Source organism: Cherax quadricarinatus, chromosome 14 (assembly GCF_038502225.1).
Source record: "Cherax quadricarinatus isolate ZL_2023a chromosome 14, ASM3850222v1, whole genome shotgun sequence".
NCBI classification, from domain to species: domain Eukaryota; kingdom Metazoa; phylum Arthropoda; class Malacostraca; order Decapoda; family Parastacidae; genus Cherax; species Cherax quadricarinatus.
In genome coordinates this window covers 49,044,957-49,067,754 of record NC_091305.1, presented here as the reverse complement: position 1 = coordinate 49,067,754, position 22,798 = coordinate 49,044,957, and the positions used below count along the sequence as shown (strand labels likewise).

The 22,798-nt window shown below is 40.6% G+C and overlaps 1 protein-coding gene across 3 annotated transcripts in view; it reads left to right on the top strand.

The window, feature by feature from the left end:
* The window catches only part of Nup160 (nuclear pore complex protein Nup160), a 418,270-nt gene that overhangs the window by 215,974 nt on the left and 179,498 nt on the right, over positions 1 to 22,798 (top strand). For all 3 annotated transcript variants that reach the window (XM_070084997.1, XM_070084995.1, XM_070084996.1), the window contains exon 11: positions 18,719 to 18,910. In XM_070084997.1, the coding sequence (XP_069941098.1) occupies positions 18,719 to 18,910 (192 nt within the window). The remainder of the gene's footprint in view (positions 1 to 18,718; positions 18,911 to 22,798) is intronic.

The window sequence follows — 22,798 nt, the reverse complement described above, 5'->3', positions numbered from 1 at the left end:
TGTCTCTATCTCTGTCTGTATCCATCTCTGTTTGTATCTATCTCCCTCTCTCTGTATCTATCTCTGTCTGCATCTCTCTCTGTCTACTGTCTACAGGTACATGTAACTGCAGTTATTATACATAGTGTAAATTACCTAGGATAACCCAAAAAATGCAGGCAAAGTGCTATACTGTGCTTATAGATATATAGGCATAATAAGCATGGCTGGCAAGTAATATGCATTTTCATTTGATCAGGAATCAGACATGATGACTCTGCATCATATGTAATACCTCCCTCCCTCCCTCCCTCCCTCCCTCCCTCCCTCCCTCAGACAGAGAGATAAGCACAGAGAGAGATCCACACACAGGTAGACAGACATGTTTGTGTAACAGTGAAAGCAAATAGAGCCAAGGCAGTGCACGATCATCGAATGTCATTCCACTGATGCACTGTCAGCAGTGGAGTAACAGTCGTTTTACACCATGCTTCAAGGAGATTCATATATACTCAGCATGTCTAAAACATTGCTGGGACCTATACATACATTGTATATTTTTCTAGGCAATAGTTTGTAATCAAGGCAGGTGAAAATGTTCATCTGTCAGTGTGCTTGTGACTACAGTGGACTCCGGATATCGGCCAGTGTGGATATTGGCCAAATCGAATTTTGGCTGCTTTTTTGGCCGAAATTCTATCCTGGATTTCAGCCGGCAACTCTGAAATCGGCCTTATTGGACGTGTCTGCCTGCCATGGTTGTTTATTGAGTGTGACTGTGAAATATGCCACCATGGGCCCAAAGAAGGTTACTAGTGCCAGCCCTTTGGTAAAGAAAGTGAGATACACGATAGAATTCAAGAAAGAAATTGTAGCAGAGTACAAAAGTAGTGTGTGTGTGCTCGAGCTTGCCCTGACCATGTCGATCCTCTGCCTGTTGTGGAATCTATTGTGTCTTTGGGGAAGTCCATGGGGTTGGAGGTGAGTGGCGAGGATGGGGAAGAGTTAGTGGAGGACCACGGGGAAGAGTAACCACTGAAGAGCTGCAAGACCTTCATCTGCAACAGCAACAGACCACAGCTGAGGAAATTGGTTCAGAGGAAGAGGAAGAGAGAGAGGGACAAAGGTGCCTTCTTCACTGATTAAGAACGTTTGTGCAAAGTGGAGGGAGTTGCAAAGTTTTGTGGAGAAATATCACCTTGACCAAGCTGAAACAAGCCATATCTGCAACATGTTCAGTGACAAAACCTTGTCACACTTCAGGCATATCGTAGAGATGCCAGAAACAGACCTCTCTGGACAGTTTCTTTTGTGCGACAGGGGTGCAGTGACTCTCAAGCTGGTCCTTGTGCCAGTAAAAGACGAAGAAGGTAAGTAACCCCGGATAGGAACTTGATACCTGAAGTCCTTATGGAGGGTGGTTCCCCTTCCAAACAATCAGTCCTCCCGCTCTCCTCCTCCCTGTCTTCCATACAACAACAAGAATCTTCAGTAAAGGTAAATATGGTGTTAAATGTTCATTTATCCATTTCATTAGTCATTTTATTTAGTTCTCATTGTTTTGTGACTGTAAAACTATAGTTAATCTTTAAAAAATGCAGGTGAAGGTGTATAAATTAAAAGAGGAGGCAGTTAGGGTAAGATAAAAACTATTGGAGGATAGATGGGCTAGTGAGAGTATAGGCAGTGGGGTTGAAGATGTATGGGGTAGGTTTAAGAATGTAGTGTTAGTGTTCAGCAGAAGTTTGTGGTTACAGGAAAGTGGGTGTGGGAGGGAAGAAGAGCGATTGGTGGAATGATGATGTAAGGAGAGTAGTAAGGGAGAAAAAATTAGTGTATGAGAGGTTTTTACAAAGTAGAGGTGATGCAAAGAGGGAAGAGTATATGGAGAGAAAAAGAGAGGTTAAGAGAGTGGTGAAGCAATGTAAAAAAGAGAGCAAATGAGAGAGTGGGTGAGATGTTATCAACAAATTTTGTTGAAAATAAGAAAGTTTTGGGGTGAGATTAATAAGTTGAGGAAGCCTAGAGAACAAATGGATTTGACAGTTAAAAATAGGAGAGGAGAGTTATTAACCCTTTGACTGTCGCGGTCATATATATACGTCATGGGAGATACCGTGTTTGACGTATCTATACGCATAAATTCTAGCGGCTTCAAATCAAGCGGGAGAGGGCTGGTAGGCCTACACGAGAGAGAATAGGTCTCAGTGGTCGGTGTGCACCCTGTGAAAAAAATCTGGGACTCAGCGGTACATTGTGGGAACGCTATCTTGGTAGTCCATTTTCACCATGCCTCGCGGTAAGAAGTTCCTCACTCCTTGGCGGATTGGAGGTCTTTTGTTCCCAAGTGATAGCTCAAACAGTGATGATAGTGTAAGTGAAAGTGAATTCCCTGGTTTTGAAGCGGGTGTGACCGAAAAAATTACCCAGGATAACATTATTAGTGATGAAAACCCAGATGACCCACAACCTTCCACTTCTGGTGCTGGGCCGGCTTGTTCATGTTCACCTGTACCAGGACGAAAGAGGAAACTATTTGCCCATGTACAAGACTCAGATGTGAGCAGTGCAAGTGATAGTGATAGTGACTTCAAGGTTATTGAAAGCAGTTCTAGTTGTGACTGAGGGTGAATATTCCCCAGTGAAGTGGCAGTATATATGACGTCGCATGCGGTCTGGTAGTGTGCCATATGCTCTTCCAAGAGGAAAGAGTACATCTCGGAGCACATCCCGTGGCCCTACACCACGTCCTGATAGTGAAGATGACGATATTGTTACGATGGGTATCAATGATGCAAGTGAGGCAGCAGGCGGTGGTGGTGATAGTGATGGTGGCATGAGTCATGTGGCACCAGCAGCAGGCCACGCTACTACCCACGCTGCTGACTGCACAAGTACAACCAGCCTCACCCGACCCCACACTCCCACAACAACCACAACCACAACCTGCACAACCACAACCTGCACAACCACAACCACATTACAATATCCAGTATGCACCAGCTGACCGCATCTGGGATTGGCAGCAAGGTGACCAGTTTGTTCCCAGTCCCCATGACTTTGATGGAGGACAAAGTGGAATACTGCCATCATGTACACTTGGGAACAATCCCACTGAACTGGAATGCTTTCAGTTGTTCTTCGATGAACCCCTGATGGACATTATTGTCAGGGAAAGCAATACATACTATGAGTACGCCATGGCAAACACTATTCTGTCACCAAGATCACGCCTACACCATTGGAAGGACACAACTGTGGCAGAGATGTATCTGTTCTTTGCCACAATAATGCTTATGCCACATGTGTATAAGCATAGTGTCAACACATACTGGGCGACAGACCGCCTGATTTCAACCCCTGCTTTCAGTGACATTATACCAGTGAATAGATTTGTGTTACTGTTACGTATGTTACACTTTTCAGACAAAACCAGGCCTGACAGAAGCGACAAGTTATATAAGATCAGACGTGTGTTTATGTACCTGAAACAAAAGTGCTGTATGTATTTTTATCCCTTCAGGAAGCTTGTTATTGATGAGTGTTTGATTTTGTTCAAAGGAAGACTCTCATTCAAACAGTATATACCAAGCAAGAGGAAACGCTTTGGTATAAAGTTATTTGTTCTGTGTGATTGCAAAACTGGTCTGGTTTTGGATATACTAATTGTGTACACTGGCGGTAAAACAATGGAAGATACCAGAAAGTTACTGGGTATCTCTGGTGATGTGGTTAGAACGATGATGGAGCCATATCTTGGTAAGGGGCATATTTTATATACTGACAACTGGTACACAAGCCCTATACTCGGCAATTTCTTGCGAGTGAACATGACAGATGTGTGTGGCACAGTGCGTGGAAATCATAAACATATGCCTAGGTTCGATGCTGGCAGTCGTAGAGGTGAAGTGCAGGTGTTTGCTGCCAATGACATCATGGCATTTCGGTGGCATGACAAACGTGATGTCACACTGCTGACATCAGTTCAACGACACGAAATGGTAGACACTGGCAAGCAGAATAGAGACCAATGAACCCATTGTAAAACCTGCAGCTATCATGGACTACAACCTCAATATGCACTTAGTGGACAAATGTGACATGCAGATTGGGTTTGCTGACTGTGTTCGCAAGAGTTATAAGTGGTACATAAAACTGTTTTTCCATCTTCTTGACATTTCCATGCTGAATGCTTATAATATGTATAAGTTGAAGACCAAGAAGAAACCCAAATATGGTGAATTTTGTTTGTCAGTCATCAGCCAAATAATATTCAAGTACCAAGAAATAACACCTGCAATAGACCAGCGCCCACGAAATTATCAACACATGTCCTCTCGTCTGAAGCCTGGTGATCACTACCCCATACCACTGCCTGCTACTACTGCCAAGAAAAATGCTCAGAAGAGGTGTTTTGTCTGTGGACATACCACAAAACGCCCACAAAAACGCAGAGACACTCGTTTTATGTGTGAGGAGTGTAAGACACCATTGTGCTTATACCCATGTTTCAAAAACTTCCACAAGCTGCAGCAGTTCTAGAAAAGTGTCCAGTGATTGTACATATGTATATTATAGAACAATGATAATAAACATTTGTTTATATTGTTTATATAAATAAGTTTTAGCAACATTATAATGATACGAGTGTTTTTGCTATAATTGTGTTACATTCAACGAGTGTATATTCGAACATTGCACAATAATTTGGTCTCACAGGCCACAAAAGTTATGTGAAAAAAAAATAGTGAAAAAGACAAGAAACTATCGAATACAAGTAAATCAAAGTTTACCGGGTGAGCGGTAGTCGCCGCTGTTGCCGCTCGCAGATCAATTTCAGCAAACTTCAGGACTCTATATCTCGGTAAGTATTAATGGGAAATTTTTTTTTGGGGGGACAGCAACCACCCAGGGAAGTACTACCGTCCTGCCAGATGACTGTGAAACAAAAACCTGTAACTGTTTTGCATGATGGTAGGATTGCTGGTTTTCTTTTTCTGTCTCATAAACACGCTAGATAACAGGGATATCTTGCTACTCCTACTTACACTTTGGTCACACTTCACAGACACGCACATGCATATATATATATACATACATCTAGGTTTTTCTCCTTATTCTAAATAGCTCTTGTTCTTTTTTATTTCTTCTATTGTCCATGGGGAAGTGGAAAAGAATCTTTCCTCCATAAGCCATGCGTGTCGTATGAGGCGACTAAAATGCCGGGAGCAATGGGCTAGTAACCCCTTCTCCTGTATACATTTACTAAAAAAGAGAAGAAGAAAAACTTTATAAAACTGGGTTGTTTAAATGTGCGTGGATGTAGTGCGGATGACAAGAAACAGATGATTGCTGATGTTATGAATGAAAAGAAGTTGGATGTCCTGGCTCTAAGAGAAACAAAGCTGAAGGGGGTAGGAGAGTTTCAGTGGGGGGAAATAAATGGGATTAAATCTGGAGTATCTGAGAGAGTTAGAGCAAAGGAAGGGGTAGCAGTAATGTTAAATGATCAGTTATGGAAGGAGAAAAGAGAATATGAATGTGTAAATTCGAGAATTATGTGGATTAAAGTAAAGGTTGGATGCGAGAAGTGGGTCATAATAAGCGTGTATGCACCTGGAGAAGAGAGGAATGCAGAGGAGAGAGAGAGATTTTGGGAGATTGTTAAGTGAATGTATAGGAGCCTTTGAACCAAGTGAGAGAGTAATTGTGGTAGGGGACCTGAATGCTAAAGTAGGAGAAACTTTTAGAGAGGGTGTGGTAGGTAAGTTTGGGGTGCCAGGTGTAAATGATAATGGGAGCCCTTTGATTGAACTTTGTATAGAAAGGGGTTTAGTTATAGGTAATACATATTTTAAGAAAAAGAGGATAAATAAGTATACACGATATGATGTAGGGCGAAATGACAGTAGTTTGTTGGATTATGTATTGGTAGATAAAAGACTGTTGAGTAGACTTCAGGATGTACATGTTTATCGAGGGGCCACAGATATATCAGATCACTTTCTAGTTGTAGCTACACTGAGAGTAAAAGGTAGATGGGATACAAGGAGAATAGAAGCATCAGGGAAGAGAGAGGTGAAGGTTTATAAACTAAAAGAGGAGGCAGTTAGGGTAAGATATAAACAGCTATTGGAGGATAGATGGGCTAATGAGAGCATAGGCAATGGGGTCGAAGAGGAATGGGGTAGGTTTAAAAATGTAGTGTTAGAGTGTTCAGCAGAAGTTTGTGGTTACAGGAAAGTGGGTGCAGGAGGGAAGAGGAGCGATTGGTGGAATGATGATGTAAAGAGAGTAGTAAGGGAGAAAAAGTTAGCATATGAGAAGTTCTTACAAAGTAGAAGTGATGCAAGGAGGGAAGAGTATATGGAGAAAAAGAGAGAGGTTAAGAGAGTGGTGAAGCAATGTAAAAAGAGAGCAAATGAGAGAGTGGGTGAGCTGTTATCAACAAATTTTGTTGAAAATAAGAAAAAGTTTTGGAGTGAGATTAACAAGTTAAGGAAGCCTAGAGAACAAATGGATTTGTCAGTTAAAAATAGGAGAGGAGAGTTATTAAATGGAGAGTTAGAGGTATTGGGAAGATGGAGGGAATATTTTGAGGAATTGTTAAATGTTGATGAAGATAGGGAAGCTGTGATTTCGTGTATAGGGCAAGGAGGAATAACATCTTGTAGGAGTGAGGAAGAGCCAGTTGTGAGTGTGGGGGAAGTTCATGAGGCAGTAGGTAAAATGAAAGGGGGTAAGGCAGCCGGGATTGATGGGATAAAGATAGAAATGTTAAAAGCAGGTGGGGGTATAGCTTTGAAGTGGTTGGTGCAATTATTTAATAAATGTATGGAAGAGGGTAAGGTACCTAGGGATTGGCAGAGAGCATGCATAGTTCCTTTGTATAAAGGCAAAGGGGATAAAAGAGAGTGCAAAAATTATAGGGGGATAAGTCTGTTGAGTGTACCTGGTAAAGTGTATGGTAGAGTTATAATTGAAAGAATTAAGAGTAAGACGGAGAATAGGATAGCAGATGAACAAGGAGGCTTTAGGAAAGGTAGGGGGTGTGTGGACCAGGTGTTTACAGTGAAACATATAAGTGAACAGTATTTAGATAAGGCTAAAGAGGTCTTTGTGGCATTTATGGACTTGGAAAAGGCGTATGACAGGGTGGATAGGGGGGCAATGTGGCAGATGTTGCAAGTGTATGGTGTAGGAGGTAGGTTACTGAAAGCAGTGAAGAGTTTTTACGAGGATAGTGAGGCTCAAGTTAGAGTATGTAGAAAAGAGGGAAATTTTTTCCCAGTAAAAGTAGGCCTTAGACAAGGATGTGTGATGTCACCGTGGTTGTTTAATATATTTATAGATGGGGTTGTAAGAGAAGTAAATGCGAGGGTCTTGGCAAGAGGCGTGGAGTTAAAAGATAAAGAATCACACACAGGGTGGGAGTTGTCACAGCTGCTCTTTGCTGATGACACTGTGCTCTTGGGAGATTCTGAAGAGAAGCTGCAGAGATTGGTGGATGAATTTGGTAGGGTGTGCAAAAGAAGAAAATTAAAGGTGAATACAGGAAAGAGTAAGGTTATGAGGATAACAAAAAGATTAGGTGATGAAAGATTGAATATCAGATTGGAGGGAGAGAGTATGGAGGAGGTGAACGTATTCAGATATTTGGGAGTGGACGTGTCAGTGGATGGGTCTATGAAAGATGAGGTGAATCATAGAATTGATGAGGGAAAAAGAGTGAGTGGTGCACTTAGGAGTCTGTGGAGACAGAGAACTTTGTCCTTGGAGGCAAAGAGGGGAATGTATGAGAGTATAGTTTTACCAACGCTCTTATATGGGTGTGAAGCATGGGTGATGAATGTTGCAGCGAGGAGAAGGCTGGAGGCAGTGGAGATGTCATGTCTGAGGGCAATGTGTGGTGTGAATATAATGCAGAGAATTCGTAGTTTGGAAGTTAGGAGGAGGTGCGGGATTACCAAAACTGTTGTCCAGAGGGCTGAGGAAGGGTTGTTGAGGTGGTTCGGACATGTAGAGAGAATGGAGCGAAACAGAATAACTTCAAGAGTGTATCAGTCTGTAGTGGAAGGAAGGCGGGGTAGGGGTCGGCCTAGGAAAGGTTGGAGGGAGGGGGTAAAGGAGGTTTTGTGTGCGAGGGGCTTGGACTTCCAGCAGGCATGCGTGAGCGTGTTTGATAGGAGTGAATGGAGACAAATGGTTTTTAATACTTGACGTGCTGTTGGAGTGTGAGCAAAGTAACATTTATGAAGGGATTCAGGGAAACCGGCAGGCCGGACTTGAGTCCTGGAGATGGGAAGTACAGTGCCTGCACTCTGAAGGAGGGGTGTTAATGTTGCAGTTTAAAAACTGTAGTGTAAAGCACCCTTCTGGCAAGACAGTGATGGAGTGAATGATGGTGAAAGTTTTTCTTTTTCGGGCCACCCTGCCTTGGTGGGAATCGGCCAGTGTGATAATAATAAAAATAAAAAAAAATAATAATAAAACAATCAGAAAAATAATCTTAACATTTTCATAAGAAAAAATAATTTTTTTTTCGAATATTTTGCGATACCAGGAGACACTTCAGGATTGGGCCTTTCGACAGTCAAAGGGTTAAATGGAGAGTTAGAGGTATCAGGAAGATGGAGGGAATATCTTGAGGAATTGTTAAATGTTGATGAAGATAGGGAAGCTGTGATGTTGTGTACAGGGCAAGGAGGAATAACATCTTGTAGGAGTGAGGAAGAGCCAGTTGTGAGTGTGGGGGTAAGGTTGTGAGACAGTGGGTAGAATGAAAGGAGGTGAGGCAGCTGGGATTGATGGGATAAAGATAGAAATGTTAAAAACAGGAGAGTTTTGGAGTGGTTGGTGCTATTGAGTATACCTGGTAAAGTGTATGATAAAGTTATTACTGAAAGAATTAAGAGTAAGATGGCAAGTAGGATAGCAGATGAACAAGGAGGCTTTAGGAAAGGTAGGAGGTGTGTATACGAATTGTTTACAGTGAAACATTTAGGTGAACTGTATTTAGATAGGGGTAAAGAGGTTTTTGTGGCCTTTATGGATTTGGAAAAGGTGTATGACAAGGTGGATAGGGGGGCAATGTGGAAGATGTTGTAGGTGGATGGTATTGGAGGTAAGTTACTGAAAGCAGTGAAGAGTTTTTACAAGGATAATGTGGCTCAGGTTAGAGTATGTAGGAGAGAGGGAGATTATTTCCCAGTACAAAGTAGGCGTTAGACAAGGATGTGCGATGTCACAGTGGTTCAATATATTTATAGATGGGGTTGTAAGAGAAGTGAATGTGAGGGTCCTGGCAAGAGGTGTGAAATTAAAAGATAAAGAATCAAACACAAAGTGGGAGTTGTCACAGTTGCTCTTTGCTGATGACACTGCTTTTGGGGGATTCTGAAGAGAAGTTGCAGAGGTTGGTGGATGAATTTGGTAAGGTATGTAAAAGAAGAAAATTAAAATTGAATATAAGAAAGAGTAAGGTTATGAGAATAACAAAAAGATTAGGTAACGAAAGATTGGATGTCAGATTGGAGGGAGAGAGTATGGAGGAGGTGAATTCATTCAGATATTTAGAAGTGGATGTGTTAGCAGATGGGTCTATGAAGGATGAGGTGAATCATAGAATTGGTGAGGGGAAAAGGGTGAGTGGTGCACTTATGAGTCTGCGGAGACAAAGAACTTTGTCCGTGGAAGCAAAGAGGGGAATGTATGAGAGTATAGTTGTACCAACACTCTTGTATGGGTGTGAAGCATGGGTGATGAATGTTGCAACGAGGAGGAGGCTGGAGGCAGTGGAGATGTCATGACTGAGGGCAATGTGTGGTGTGAATATAATGCAGAGAATTCATAGTTTGGAAATTAGGAGAAGGTGTAAGATTACCAAAACTGTTATCCAGAGGACTGAGGAGGGGTTGTTTAGGTGGTTCGGACATGTAGAGAGAATGGAACAAAACTGAATGATTTCGCGAGTGTATAAATCTGTAGTGGAGGGAAGGCTGGGTAGGGGTTGGCCTACGAAGGATTGGAATGAAGGGGTAAAGGAGGTTTTGTGTGTGAGGGGCTTTTACTTCCAGCAAGCGTGTGTGAGCGTATCTGGTAGGAGTGAATGGAGACATGGCTTTTAATACTTGACATGCTGTTGGAGTGTGAGCAAAGTAACATTTATGAAGGGATTCAGGGAAACCGGCAGGCCGGACTTGAGTCCAGGAGATGGGAAGTATAGTGTCTACACTCTGAAGGAGGGGTGTTAATGTTGCAGTTTTATAACTGTAGTGTAAAGTACTCCTTTGGCAAGATAGTGATGGAGTGAATGATGAAAGTTTTTCTTTTTCGGGCCACCCTGCATTGGTGGGAATCAGTTGATGTGTTAATAAAAAAAAAAAAAAATAAAAAGGAAAGGGGGACAAAAGAGATTGTAAAAATTATAGAGGAATAAGTTTACTGAGTATACTAGGAAAAGTGTATGGTAGGGTTATTATTGAAAGATTTATAGGCAAGACAGAAGATAGGATTGCGGATGAGCAAGGAGGGTTTCGAGTGGGTAGGGGATGTGTAGATCAAGTGTTTACATTGAAGCATATATGAGAACAGTATTTAGATAAACATAGGGAAGTTTTCATTGTATTTATGGATTTAGAAAAGGCATATGATAGAGTGGATAGGGGAGCAATGTGGCAGATGTTGCAAGTATATGGAAGAGGTTGTAAGTTATTAAATGCTGTAAAGGGTTTTTATGAGGATAGTGAGGCTCAGGTTAGGGTGTGTAGAAGAGAGGGAGACTACTTCCCGGTAAAGGTGGGTCTTAGGGATGTGTAATGCTTGGGTGTTGGGGAGAGGGGTGGGATTAAATTATGGGTAATCAAATACAAAATGGAATTGACACAGTTACTTTTTGCTGATGATACTGTGCTTATGGGAGATTGTAAAGAAAAGCTGAAGGGGGTGGGAGAGTTTCAGTGGAGAGGAATAAGTGGGATTAGGTCAGGGGTTTCAAATAGAGCTAGAGCTAAAGGAGTAGCAATAATGTTGAAGGATAAGCTATGGCAGGAAAATAGGGACTATAAATGTATTAATTCAAGGATTATGTGGAGTAAAATAAAGATTGGATGTGAAAAGTGGGTTATAGTAAGCGTATATGCGCCTGGAGAAGAGAGAAGTGTAGAGGAGAGAGAGAGATTTTAGGAAATGTTGAGTGAATGCATGGGGAGTTTTGAACCAAGTGTGAGAGCACTTGTGGTTGGGGATTTCAATGCTAAAGTGGGTAAAAATGTTGTGGAGGGAGTAGTAGGTAAATTTGGGGTGCCAGGGTTAAATGAAAATGGGGAGCCTTTAATTGAGCTATGTTAAGAAAGAGGTTTGGTAATAATACATATTTTCTGAAAAATAAGGTAAGTAAATATACAAGGTATGATGTAGCATGGAATGAAAGTAGTTTTTTAGATTATGTATTGGTGGATAAAAGGCTGATGGGTAGGCTCCATAATATACATGTTTATAGAGGGGCAACTGATATATTGGATCATTATTTAGTTGTAGCTACAGTTAGAGTAAGAGGTAGATGGGACAAGAGGAAAATGACAAAGAGAAGTAAGAGGGAGGTGAAAGTGTATAAACTAAGGGAGGAGGAAGTTTGGGTGAGATATAAGCAACTATTGGCAGAAAGGTGGGCTGGTGCAAGTATGAGTAGTGGGGGGGGGGGGGTTGAAGAGGGTTGGAATAGTTTTAAAAATGCAGTATTAGAATGTGGGGCAGAAGTTTGTGGTTATAGGAAGGTGGGTGCAGGAGGAAAGAGGAGTGATTGGTGGAATGATGAAGTAAAGGGTGTGATAAAAGAGAAGAAGGTAGCTTATGAGAGGATTTTACAAAGCAGAAGTGTTATAAGAAGAGCAGAGTATATGGAGAGTAAAAGAAAGGTAAAGAGAGTGGTGAGAGAGTGCAAAAGGAGAGCAGATGATAGAGTGGGAGAGGCACTGTCAAGAAATTTTAATGAAAATAAGAAAAAAAATTGGAGTGAGTTATACAAGTTAAGAAAGCCTAGGGAACGAATGGATTTGTCAGTGAAGAAGAGCAGGATGTGAGTGTGGGGGAGGTGCATGAGGCATTACATAGAATGAAAGGGGGTAAAGCAGCTGGAACTGATGGGATCATGACAGAAATGTAAGAAGCAGGGGGGGGATATAGTGTTGGAGTGGTTGGTATTTTTGTTTAATAAATAAGAGGTGAAGGTACCTAAGGATTGGCAGAGAGTATGTAGAGTCCCTTTATATAAAGGGAAGGGGGACAAAAGAGATTGTAAAAATTATAGAGGAGTAAGTTTACTGAGTATACCAGGAAAAGTGTACGGTAGGGTTATAATTGAAAGAATTAGAGGTAAGACAGAATGTAGGATTGTGGATGAGCAAGGAGGTTTTAGAGTGGGTAGGGGATGTGTAGATCAAGTGTTTACAGTGAAGCATATATGTGAACAGTATTTAGATAAAGGTAGGGAAGTTTTTATTGCATTTATGGATTTAGAAAAGGCATATAATAGTGAATAGGGGAGCAATGTGGCAGTAAGGTGGTAAGTTACTAAATGCTGTAAAGATTTTTTATGAGGATAGTGAGGCTCAGGTTAGGGTGTGTAGACGAGAGGGAGACTATTTCTCGGTAAAAGTAGGTCTTAGACAGGGATGTGTACTGTCACCATGGTTGTTTAATATATTTATAGATGGGGTTGTAAAAGAAGTAAATGCTAGGGTGTTCGGGAGAGGAGTGGGATTAAATTATGGGGAATCAAATGCAAAATGGGAGTTGACACAGTTACTTTTTGCTGATGATCCTGTGCTTATGGGAGATTCTAAAGAAAAATTGCAATAGTTAGTGGATGAGTTTGGGAGTGTGTGTAAAGGTAGAAAGTTGAAAGTGAACATAGAAAAGAGTAAGGTGATGAGGGTATCAAATGATTTAGATATAGAAAAATTGGATATCAAATTGGGGAGGAGGAGTATGGAAGAAGTCAATGTTTTCAGATACTTGGGAGTTGACGTGTCGGCAGATGGATTCATGAAGGATGAGGTTAATCATAGAATTGATGAGGGAAAAAAGGTGAGTGGTGCGTTGAGGTATATGTGGAGACAAAAAAATGTTACCTATGGAGGCAAAGAAGGGAGTGTATGAAAGTATAGTAGTACCAACACTCTTACATGGGTGTGAAGCTTGGGTTGTGAATGCAGCAGTGAGGAGGCAATTGGAAGCAGTGGAGATGTCCTGTCTAAGGGCAATGTGTGGTGTAAATATTATGCAGAAAATTCGGTGTGGAGTTAATAAAAGTATTAGTCAGAGGGCTGAAGAGGGGTTGTTGAGGTGGTTTGGTCATTTAGAGAGAATGGATCAAAGTAGAATGACATGGAGAGTGGTTGTCTTTGAAAACGGAAGGAAGGGGTAAGGGAGGTTTTGTGGGCGAGGGGCTTGGACTTCCAGCAAGCATGCATGAGTGTGTTTGATAGGAGTGAATGGAGATGAATGGTATTTGGGACCTGACGATCTGTTGTAGTGTGAGCAGGGTAATATTTAGTGAAGGGATTCAGGGATACCGGTTATTTTTATACAGCCGGACTCGAGTCCTGGAAATGGGAAGTAGAATTCAAGCACTCTAAAGGAGGGGTTCGGGATATTATCAGTTTGGAGGGATATGTCGTGTATCTTTATACGTATATGCTTCTAAACTGTTGTGTTCTGAGCACCTCTGCAAAAACAGTGATTATGTGTGAGTGAGGTGAAAGTGTTGAATGATGATGAAAGTATTTTCTTTTTGGGGATTTTCTTTCTTTTTGGGTCACCCTGCCTCGGTGGGAGATGGCCGACTTGTTAAAAAAAAAAAAATATTAAAAATACTTGGTAGTAGGTTGGTAGACAGCAACTGCCCAGGGAGGTACTACCATCCTGCCAGGTGAGTATAAAACAGAAACCTGTAATTGTTTTACATGATGGTAGGATTGCTGGTGTCCTTTTTTTGTGTCATAAACCTTCAAGATTTCAGATGCATTTTGCTATTTCTACTTACACTTAGGTAACGCTACACATTCATGTACAAGCATATATATACACACACCCCTCTGGGTTTTCTTCTATTTTCTTGCTAGTTCTTGTTTTTGTTTATTTCCTCTTATCTCCTTGGGGAAATAGAAAAAATTCTTCCTCTGTATGCCATATGTGTCGTAAGAGACGACTAAAATGCCGGGAGCAAGGGGCTAGTAACCCCTTCTCCTGTATACATTACTAAATTTAAAAAGAAAACCTTTTGTCTTTCTTTTTAGGTCACCCTGTCTCGATGGGATACAGCCAGTTTGTTAAAAAAAAAAAATTAATGAAAATATTCCAAACATTCCCATAGAATACAGTTTCATACATCAACTACGTAGAATGGGATTCTACCTCAAGCATCCTCAAATCCATAAATACAAAGCACGTATACGAAAAACAGTACAGACTGGGTCACATAACCAGAGACCAAACAAAATGTTACTCGTCAATCCTAACTAGCCTGATAAGAAGGGCTAAAAAATTGTATTATGAGAACAGATTATCCAACTTAAAATGTGATATAAAAAATACCAGGGAAAACCCTATCAGAAATTCTAGGAACAGAAAACATATCAGGAAATAGTGCAATTGAGCAAACAAAACCAGATGAACCTAAACTCCTACCAACTGAAACGGCAAACCGACTCAATATTTTCTTCTCCACCATAGGAAAAAACCTTGCCCATAAAATCCCAAGCTCAAATACCTCACCCAATGACTACCTCACTGGCAACTACCCGAACACACTGTTCCTAGCTCTGACTAACCCAACAGAAGTCTCCCTTATTATCATCACACTAAAAAACAAGACAGGAGATTTAAATATCTTACCTCCCTTTATATACAAAAAAGCTTTGCAAGTGCTGTTGCCAATCATTGCAACACTCTTTAACAAATCCTCTACCTTCCCTACAGTTCTCAAAATAGCGAGGGGTCATCCCCGATACATAAAGGAGGAGACCAAACAGATTTGAATAACTATAGACCAATATCCATCTTACACCCTCTCTTTAAAATCTTTGAAAAATTAATTCATAAGCGAATCTATTCCTACCTCATCTCCCACAACATACTCAACCCCTGTCAGTTTGGGTTCAGGCCTAATAAAAATACGAATGATGCTATTATACACATGCTTACACAAATATACACTGCACTTGAGAAAAAAGATGTCCCACTAGGGATCTTCAATGATTTACGTAAAGCTTTTGGTACAGTTGACCATGATTTGCTCCACGTAAAATTGTCACACTATGGTATAAGAGGGCACTCCCTCAACTACCTACAGTCATACCTCAGCAACAGAAGCCAGTATGTGTACACAAATGGAACAAACTCTTTCACACAGCCAATTACAGTTGGTGTCCCACAGGGAAGTGTCCTTAACCCTCTTCTCTTTCTCATTTACATAAACGACCTACCAAATGCATCGCAACTACTCAAACCCACACTATTTGCAGATGACATGACATACGTCTTCTCTCACCCAAGCCCAGTCATGTTAGCCAATACTGTAAATACCGAATTACAGAAAATATCTACCTGGATGATGACTAACAAACTTACTCTCAACATTGATAAAACCTACTTCATTCTGTTTGGAAACAGAACTACATATGTCCCTCTTAACATAATGATAAATGGATCACCTCTCACAAAGCTCACAGAGGGAAAATTCTTAGGAATCCTCCTTGATAATAGGCTCAAATTTCAAACACATGTACAGGAGGGCCCCACTTATACGGCTGGTTAGGTTCCAGGCTACCGCCATAAAGCGGAAACCGCCGTAAAGTGGAACACCCTTTTTTTCTCCTTACAAATGCATACAAACACTAGATAACAAGTTTACACTAACATATATTAAGTTAGCAATAGAACCAGGCATCAGAAAACAATAAAAAAGTACAATACACACATAATGCACTTATTACTTACCTTAAAATATTTATAGTCTTAATCTAGGGTGAGACAAGTAGCATTTATTGTAAGAAATCAAGTGTGGTATGTATGGTAGTCAGCCGGGCTACCATACCAGGCCAACCCACCTACACATAATATTCTATTACATTTAAGCATCCCAGAGCGATAAAATGTATATACAGTTCACTCATTACTTACCTTAAAATATTTGTAGGCTTAATGTAGGGTCAGGAGTAAGTAAATGAGATAAAACGAATAAATGAGAGAGAGAAAGAATGAGTGCATGAGAGAGGACAGGCGCAGAGTTATGTAAACAAACCAGGCGAAGGTAAGTTTTGTAAACGAAGTGTACACGTCTGGTTTGTGTACAAGTTACATTGTGTACAGGTTGTCTCTACATTGATATGGTAGAATAAATAAAGAAGAACACTCCCATTCTCATGTAACATCATTTTGAGAAGAAATGATGCTCTGAGTGAAGGCAATGGAAATAAGTCACTCTGACTTTTTTGGGTTATCCTAGGTTCTCTACACATGTTGTTATGTATGATAATCTATGTAACTGTATTTGTGTATACCTGAATAAACTTACTTACATACATACGAAAGGAATAATTTTCTACAGTTACCCTCAGTAACACATTTTATCTTATGTTAGATTAGAGAAAATGTTATTCTTGGCATCACTTGTACAAGTTATCTGGCCACCATATCTCATATTCATGTTTATTTATTCTATTGTAGGGTGTATTTATCATCTTTTTATGTTATGTATCGTGCTTATTATATAATTTTGAAAAAAATATCATGGATGGATTAATGAAAATGTGTATATTAACGTAATATACAACATTTAATGAGACTCGGTGATTATTATTATTATTATTATTATTATTATTATTAGCATTTCTAATATGGCGTCACTTGTGCAAGTCGTCTGCTACCACATCTCATATTTATGTTTATTTATTCTATTGTGGGGTGTATTTATCATCTTTTTATGTTATGTGTCGTGTTTATTATATAATTTTGAAAAAATATCATAGATGGATTAATGAAAATGTGTATTTAACGTAATATACGACATTTAAATGAGACTCGATGATTATTATTATCATTACTAATATGACGTCTGGAGACATAAGACACTCTTACTGATTTTAATGTGTACCTGCATGCCAGCACAGTATGTAAGTTTATTTAAGTACAGGTATACATAAGCATTTGAAATTTTGGAGTTTCCAGACAAAATGGAGAGACTTAGTGCTTACTGAGCTCACGAAGAATGTAAACAAACAAGGTGGGGCGCGGTGACCGTATTAGAAAGTCAGGTGGGGGAGCCGTATAGCGAGTTTTGGTCATAATTTGAAATGACTGTATTAGCGGAACGCCGTAAAGTGAAACGCCGTAAAGCGGGGCCCTGCTGTACAACAAATTTCCAAGAAAATTTCCAAGACCGTAGGCGTACTATCGATGATACAGTACTAAGTTCCACGGTCAGCCCTCCTGGCCCTATATCACTCAATTATTTACCCCTATCTCACCTATGGAATTTGTGCATGGGGCTCAACAACAATAAACCATCTCAGACCATTAATTACCCAACAAAAGGCTGCAGTCAGAATGATGATAAATTCCCACTACAGACAGCACACTCCACCAAAATTCAAAACTCAAAACCTACTCACCATACAAAACATCCATACTTATTATTGTTGCTACTACATACATAGAACACTTAACTCGGATATAAACCCTCCCCTCAAACGTCTCCTTACCAACCTCAACAGAACACATGACCATAACACAAGGCACAGATCACTATTTGATGTTCCTCGTGTCCATCTCACACTATGCAAAAACTCAATGCACATAAAAGGCCCAAAAATCTGGAATTTATTACGTGTGAACATAAAAGAAACACTGTTTATAAATTCAAGTCTCTTCTTAAAAACCACTTACTTACCCACAACTAAATAAATACTACATAACTGCATCTCATAAATTATAACCTGTGACCCTATCAAACTTTGTTTTTTTTTAATTACGTTACCTAATAGAATACTCCATTCTCTTGAATGCACAGTAACTCATCAAATGACCATATGATCTGTCTTTGAAATACTCATTTGTGCTTAATTGTTATTTGTTTAATGTAATTTTTACCACTGAATATATCATTGCTTAGCTAGTCTTAAGTTAATTTTAAGCCTGCCCATAATGCTCTGCATACAAGTGTCTTTTGGCATGTTCACTTAACCATTGTATTTCTTTGTACATCTATGTATCATCCAAATTAATAATAAATAAGTAAATAAATTCTCCTCTAGAGCATGATGTTATGTCAAATACGAACTTCCCTGTAGAAGGGGATTTTACCATCATACTGTCTGGACTGTTATGATTACAGTATTTATGTAGAAGTTCTAAGTCTGTTAGGACTGTACAGCATTGTAGGAATGGGAAGGAGGCAGGTAATTTGGTTTGATCTGTGGAAGGTGAAATTAACTCCAATTCCTTGGACCAGACCCCTTCATCAACTTCAGGGCACCTACCTAGAAGGGAGGCCATTGTGGAGATGAAGAAGACAGCAGATCAAATCCAGCTGCTGCACAAGTGTAGCTAGGGAGAACAGTATTAACGAATAGTATACATGTCTATTTTACAAGAAAGGTTTCAGTGTTAGCTTGGGTAAACCAGCCAGTGTGTTTGCTCTCAATGAATATGAAAATAACCTTTCTCGTTCGTCTTTCAGATTTATCGGCGTAGTGTTGACTTCTCCAGCTTGGCAGAAAGGGGAATGTGGAGGCTGCAAGAGGAAGTGGAAGCAGCACTCAGGGATCAGGTGGAGGCCCGCCTCAGTGCCAACCTTTCTGACGAGGAGATTACACAGATTACTCTGGAAGCTTGGGCCACATTCTACTCCCACACTCTTCAGTACCAGCAGGTCACTCTCTACACTGCCCTTATTATCTGTGTAAACTTACAAAAAAAATTTATAATTCGGTATTTAGTTGGGTACCTGAAACAATGAAAAGTTGCAAATACTGGAGCTGGAACAATACACAAATAACCCATACTTAGGAGACTTGAAATTTACAACCATGTTGTGGTCTGACGAGGCCCATTGACAATCATACAGAAGCAAAAAAGGAAGGGAATAAAATATATATGACGGAGTGGGGAAAGGTAATAGCAGTGGTGGTAGTAGTCCAGCATAGGTATTTTCATTTCCTTTCTTGTATTCTGCCTAGGTGGATTCTGTCATATGGGGGTTTTGTCTTGCAGAGGATTTTGTTGTATCCCTGTGGGCCAGTAGCTTTCCTGCAGTGCTGCTCTGTTCCCCTGTTCTTATGGACTACCTCCACTATTACTACTACTATTTCTTAACTAATATTACATTTTTTTTTTCCTGCCAATGCCAGGCACCACGAACCATCACTGTGAGCTGCCACTGCCTCCACCGCAAAACACCACCACAAACATCTACCAATAACAGTAACCACCACCAACAACCTGTAATAGTGTGTCGCTAATGTCAGTCTGATTGCACTTTCACAACTCATTCCTCCAGTTCAGCCTCGGCTTGAACGTTGTCAATGTACTTCATGTGGTCAAGTGAACTTCTTTGATAAATCTCTCAACCGGCAATCTCCTTCACCTTGAACTTGTTGCCGTGAAGCTGTCTGAGGACACTGTAAGGAATGATGAATTTGGGAACTTCCTTCCACATACCAGGGTCTTCAGTGGGATTTTGCAACATGACTTTGCATCCTGGTACAATTTGACTCTTTTCAGTATTATGAGTAGCAGTAAGCTTATCTGTTGCCTTAAGATTTTCCTGTACTCTTTGAAAGATGAGCTTAAAGGTTCACATCTTGGTGGCACTGAAATTATCAGGATCATACAGGTGAAGCAGAGCAAACAATTTTGAATGGTAGATGATTGTCATAACCATACAGTGCAGAGTGAGGTCTCTCTCCAATCAAGCTGTTGTACGAAGAGTTTAGGTACTCTACATTTGGAATGGCATCATCCCATGTGGTACACATTGGATGGATAGTCACTCAGAGCACCTCTAGGATTTTGCGATTCCTGCGTTCAGCAAGGCTGTTGATCACGGGATGGCATGCAGCTACAGGAGCTTGGTCTATGTTAAACTTACATCAAAGATCCTGCATTGTGGCATCAATGAACTCCAACTTGTTGTCTGACATGAGGACACATGAGCAAGTATGATGGTGGATAATATAATCTCTGAAAGTATTTGCAACTGTCTTGGCTATTTTATCAGGAATAGGTACAAGCTCTTAGTTAATGACCATTACATGTACAAGCAAATGTTTGTTACCTTTCTCCAATGTCAAGAAATTCATAAACAATTTGACAGAAGTTCTCTCAAAGGGCTCTTTTGTAACATGATACTTGAGAATAGGGTTAGGACTAGTGATGGTACTTTTGTGTTGGAGGCAGACAGTGCTCCACAATTTCCATTGCCATCTTAGGACAAAAGTGTTTCATTTTTACCTGTCTAATACTGCAATCTTTACTTGGATGTGCTGCACCTGGGACATCATGGATGAACTTCAGGGTTGGTGCTACCATGGACTTTGGAATCACCAACTGGTGGATGGTTCTGCCAGAATCTGCTAGTCTAGTCACTCAGCACAATGTTACTTGGTTGACAATCAAGTTCCTCACCAGTACAGGCAGTTTGACCTGCAGGTCAGACTCCTCTTTGGTCAGGAAATAGGGAACAGGTGACCAGACAGGGTCTCAGCATTGGGCTGTCTCTAGATCCTCAACTTAGGAGTTGTCACAGCTATCAAAAGCAATATGTCTCGACAGAGCATCAGCAACGACATCTGCTTACCACGAACATGAAGAATTTCTGGATTATAGTCGTTGACAGTGAGAGACCACAATGTAAATCTTAATGGAATATTGGTAAATAATGTCTTGGAAATAACTCAAGGCTCAGACACTGGCTAAGACCTTGAGCACTGTTGCTGAGTAGTTTCTCTCGGCTTTGGTAAGAACTTGACTAGCATAATCCATTGACTGTTGCTTACCATTGGACTTCTGCAACAAGAATTTGAGAATAGGGGCTGATGTTAATATGTTCCTAAGGATGACAGAGGCCCTTTTCTGGTTGCAGGTCCACTCTAAGGGAACATCCTTCTAAAGAAACTGAGCCAGTGGTGTAGCAATGGCGAAGAAACTGACAATGAAAGCTCGGTAGAATCCAGCTATGAAGGAGCAAATTTCATGTGTCGTCATTAGTCTAAAAACTTTATGAATGGCAGAGTTTGAAAAGAGATTTCTGGGTCATGTAGTGACCCAAAAACCTTCTCTTTCCTGAGAAATTGGCATTCGGAAAGCTTGACTTGAGTTTAACCTCGGGTAATTTAACCAATACCTGCTCAGGTTTTTATGAGATGCGAAGGTATATCCTGATACAGTGAGGCCGTTTAGGTAAACCATAAGGGTAGTAACCCAGGAAGGTAGGAAAAAATTGTCATCAAATGACTATTATTGGGCTGCTCCTGAACCTAAATGGCATTCTTTTGAACTGATAGTGACCAGTTTTGCTTAGGGAATGCCATAAATTTCTTAGTCTGGTCATCAAGAGGAATCTGCCATAAACCTTGTAGAAGTGCCTGTTAAAAAATTTATTACCAATGTTCTGCAATAGATCATTGATAACTGTCAATGGGAAATGGTCTGGGATTGTACAGGAGTTTAGTTTCCTGTATCAATTACAGGGTGCCATGTCCCATCCTTCTTCGAACAAGAATAAGTGGAGCATTCCAAGAAGTAGCACTGTCAGTAATTCTGTAATGGAGCACTCAGCGAAGACTGCATGTGGTAAATGGTAAGCAGGTAAATAAATGGATTTAGTAACCTTTTCATCTGCAGAATTAACACTGTTATGGAAGATTTAATAGAAGATTCTCCTCGGAGGAGTGCACCCACAAACTGGTCTACAGACACTTTGCCTTTGACTCTTATGAGGAGAGTAAATCTGACAGGGTCTACCAGTGTGGTCTTCCTCAGGGTAAAATCTCTACCATGAGCATTTGTGATAAGGACTTGTAGCTTACCACATCATACAGTGTGCAAGGATGGTTCTAGGAACACACCCTTGACTCTGCATGCATTGATGTAAGCAGGCACATGGTTTCCTTCAAAAGTTTGGTTCGCTAACACCATAAATGGAATGAGTGAGTTAGCCAACAAAATGATGTCATTCTTTGTATAGGCTGTAACTTTGCTAACAGAAGCCATGAGATGAGTCAGATAGTCACCTGCTATCAGGGATCCTCCTGCAGCTTCATTATCATCATCATGACCAGAGCCAGAGGTAGAGCAGAGGTTAGACTGAGCATCCCCAGACTGCTTCCTACTCATAACTGTGCTCTGTCAGTCAAGGGGTGAGCAAAAAGTTCTCTTTTGTTGGTTTAGTCTGGGCAAGAATCCAACTGCTTGGAGATTCTGCTGCTACAGAAACCCTCTATTTCAAAGGTTTTCAGACATTGGTCATACTCAGAAACTGAATGGCAAAGAGAGAATCTTATATGCATTCCCCAAAATGGAACATTTGTCACCATCAGAATTCACTTTCTAGTCAGCTGGGTCAAAATAAATCTTGAGGTCTGCCATGGTTTTGAAACCAACAAGGAGGTCACTGGTGAAGGCAGTATCATCGACTTCAAGGAACTTGGCTGACATTTTCTTTCCCTGAGCCTAAAACAGAATGGTGATCCTTCACTGTACCACCAGGGAACTACCTGAGACACTGCTGAGGGTCTAGATGTCTGACAGGTTGGTTAAC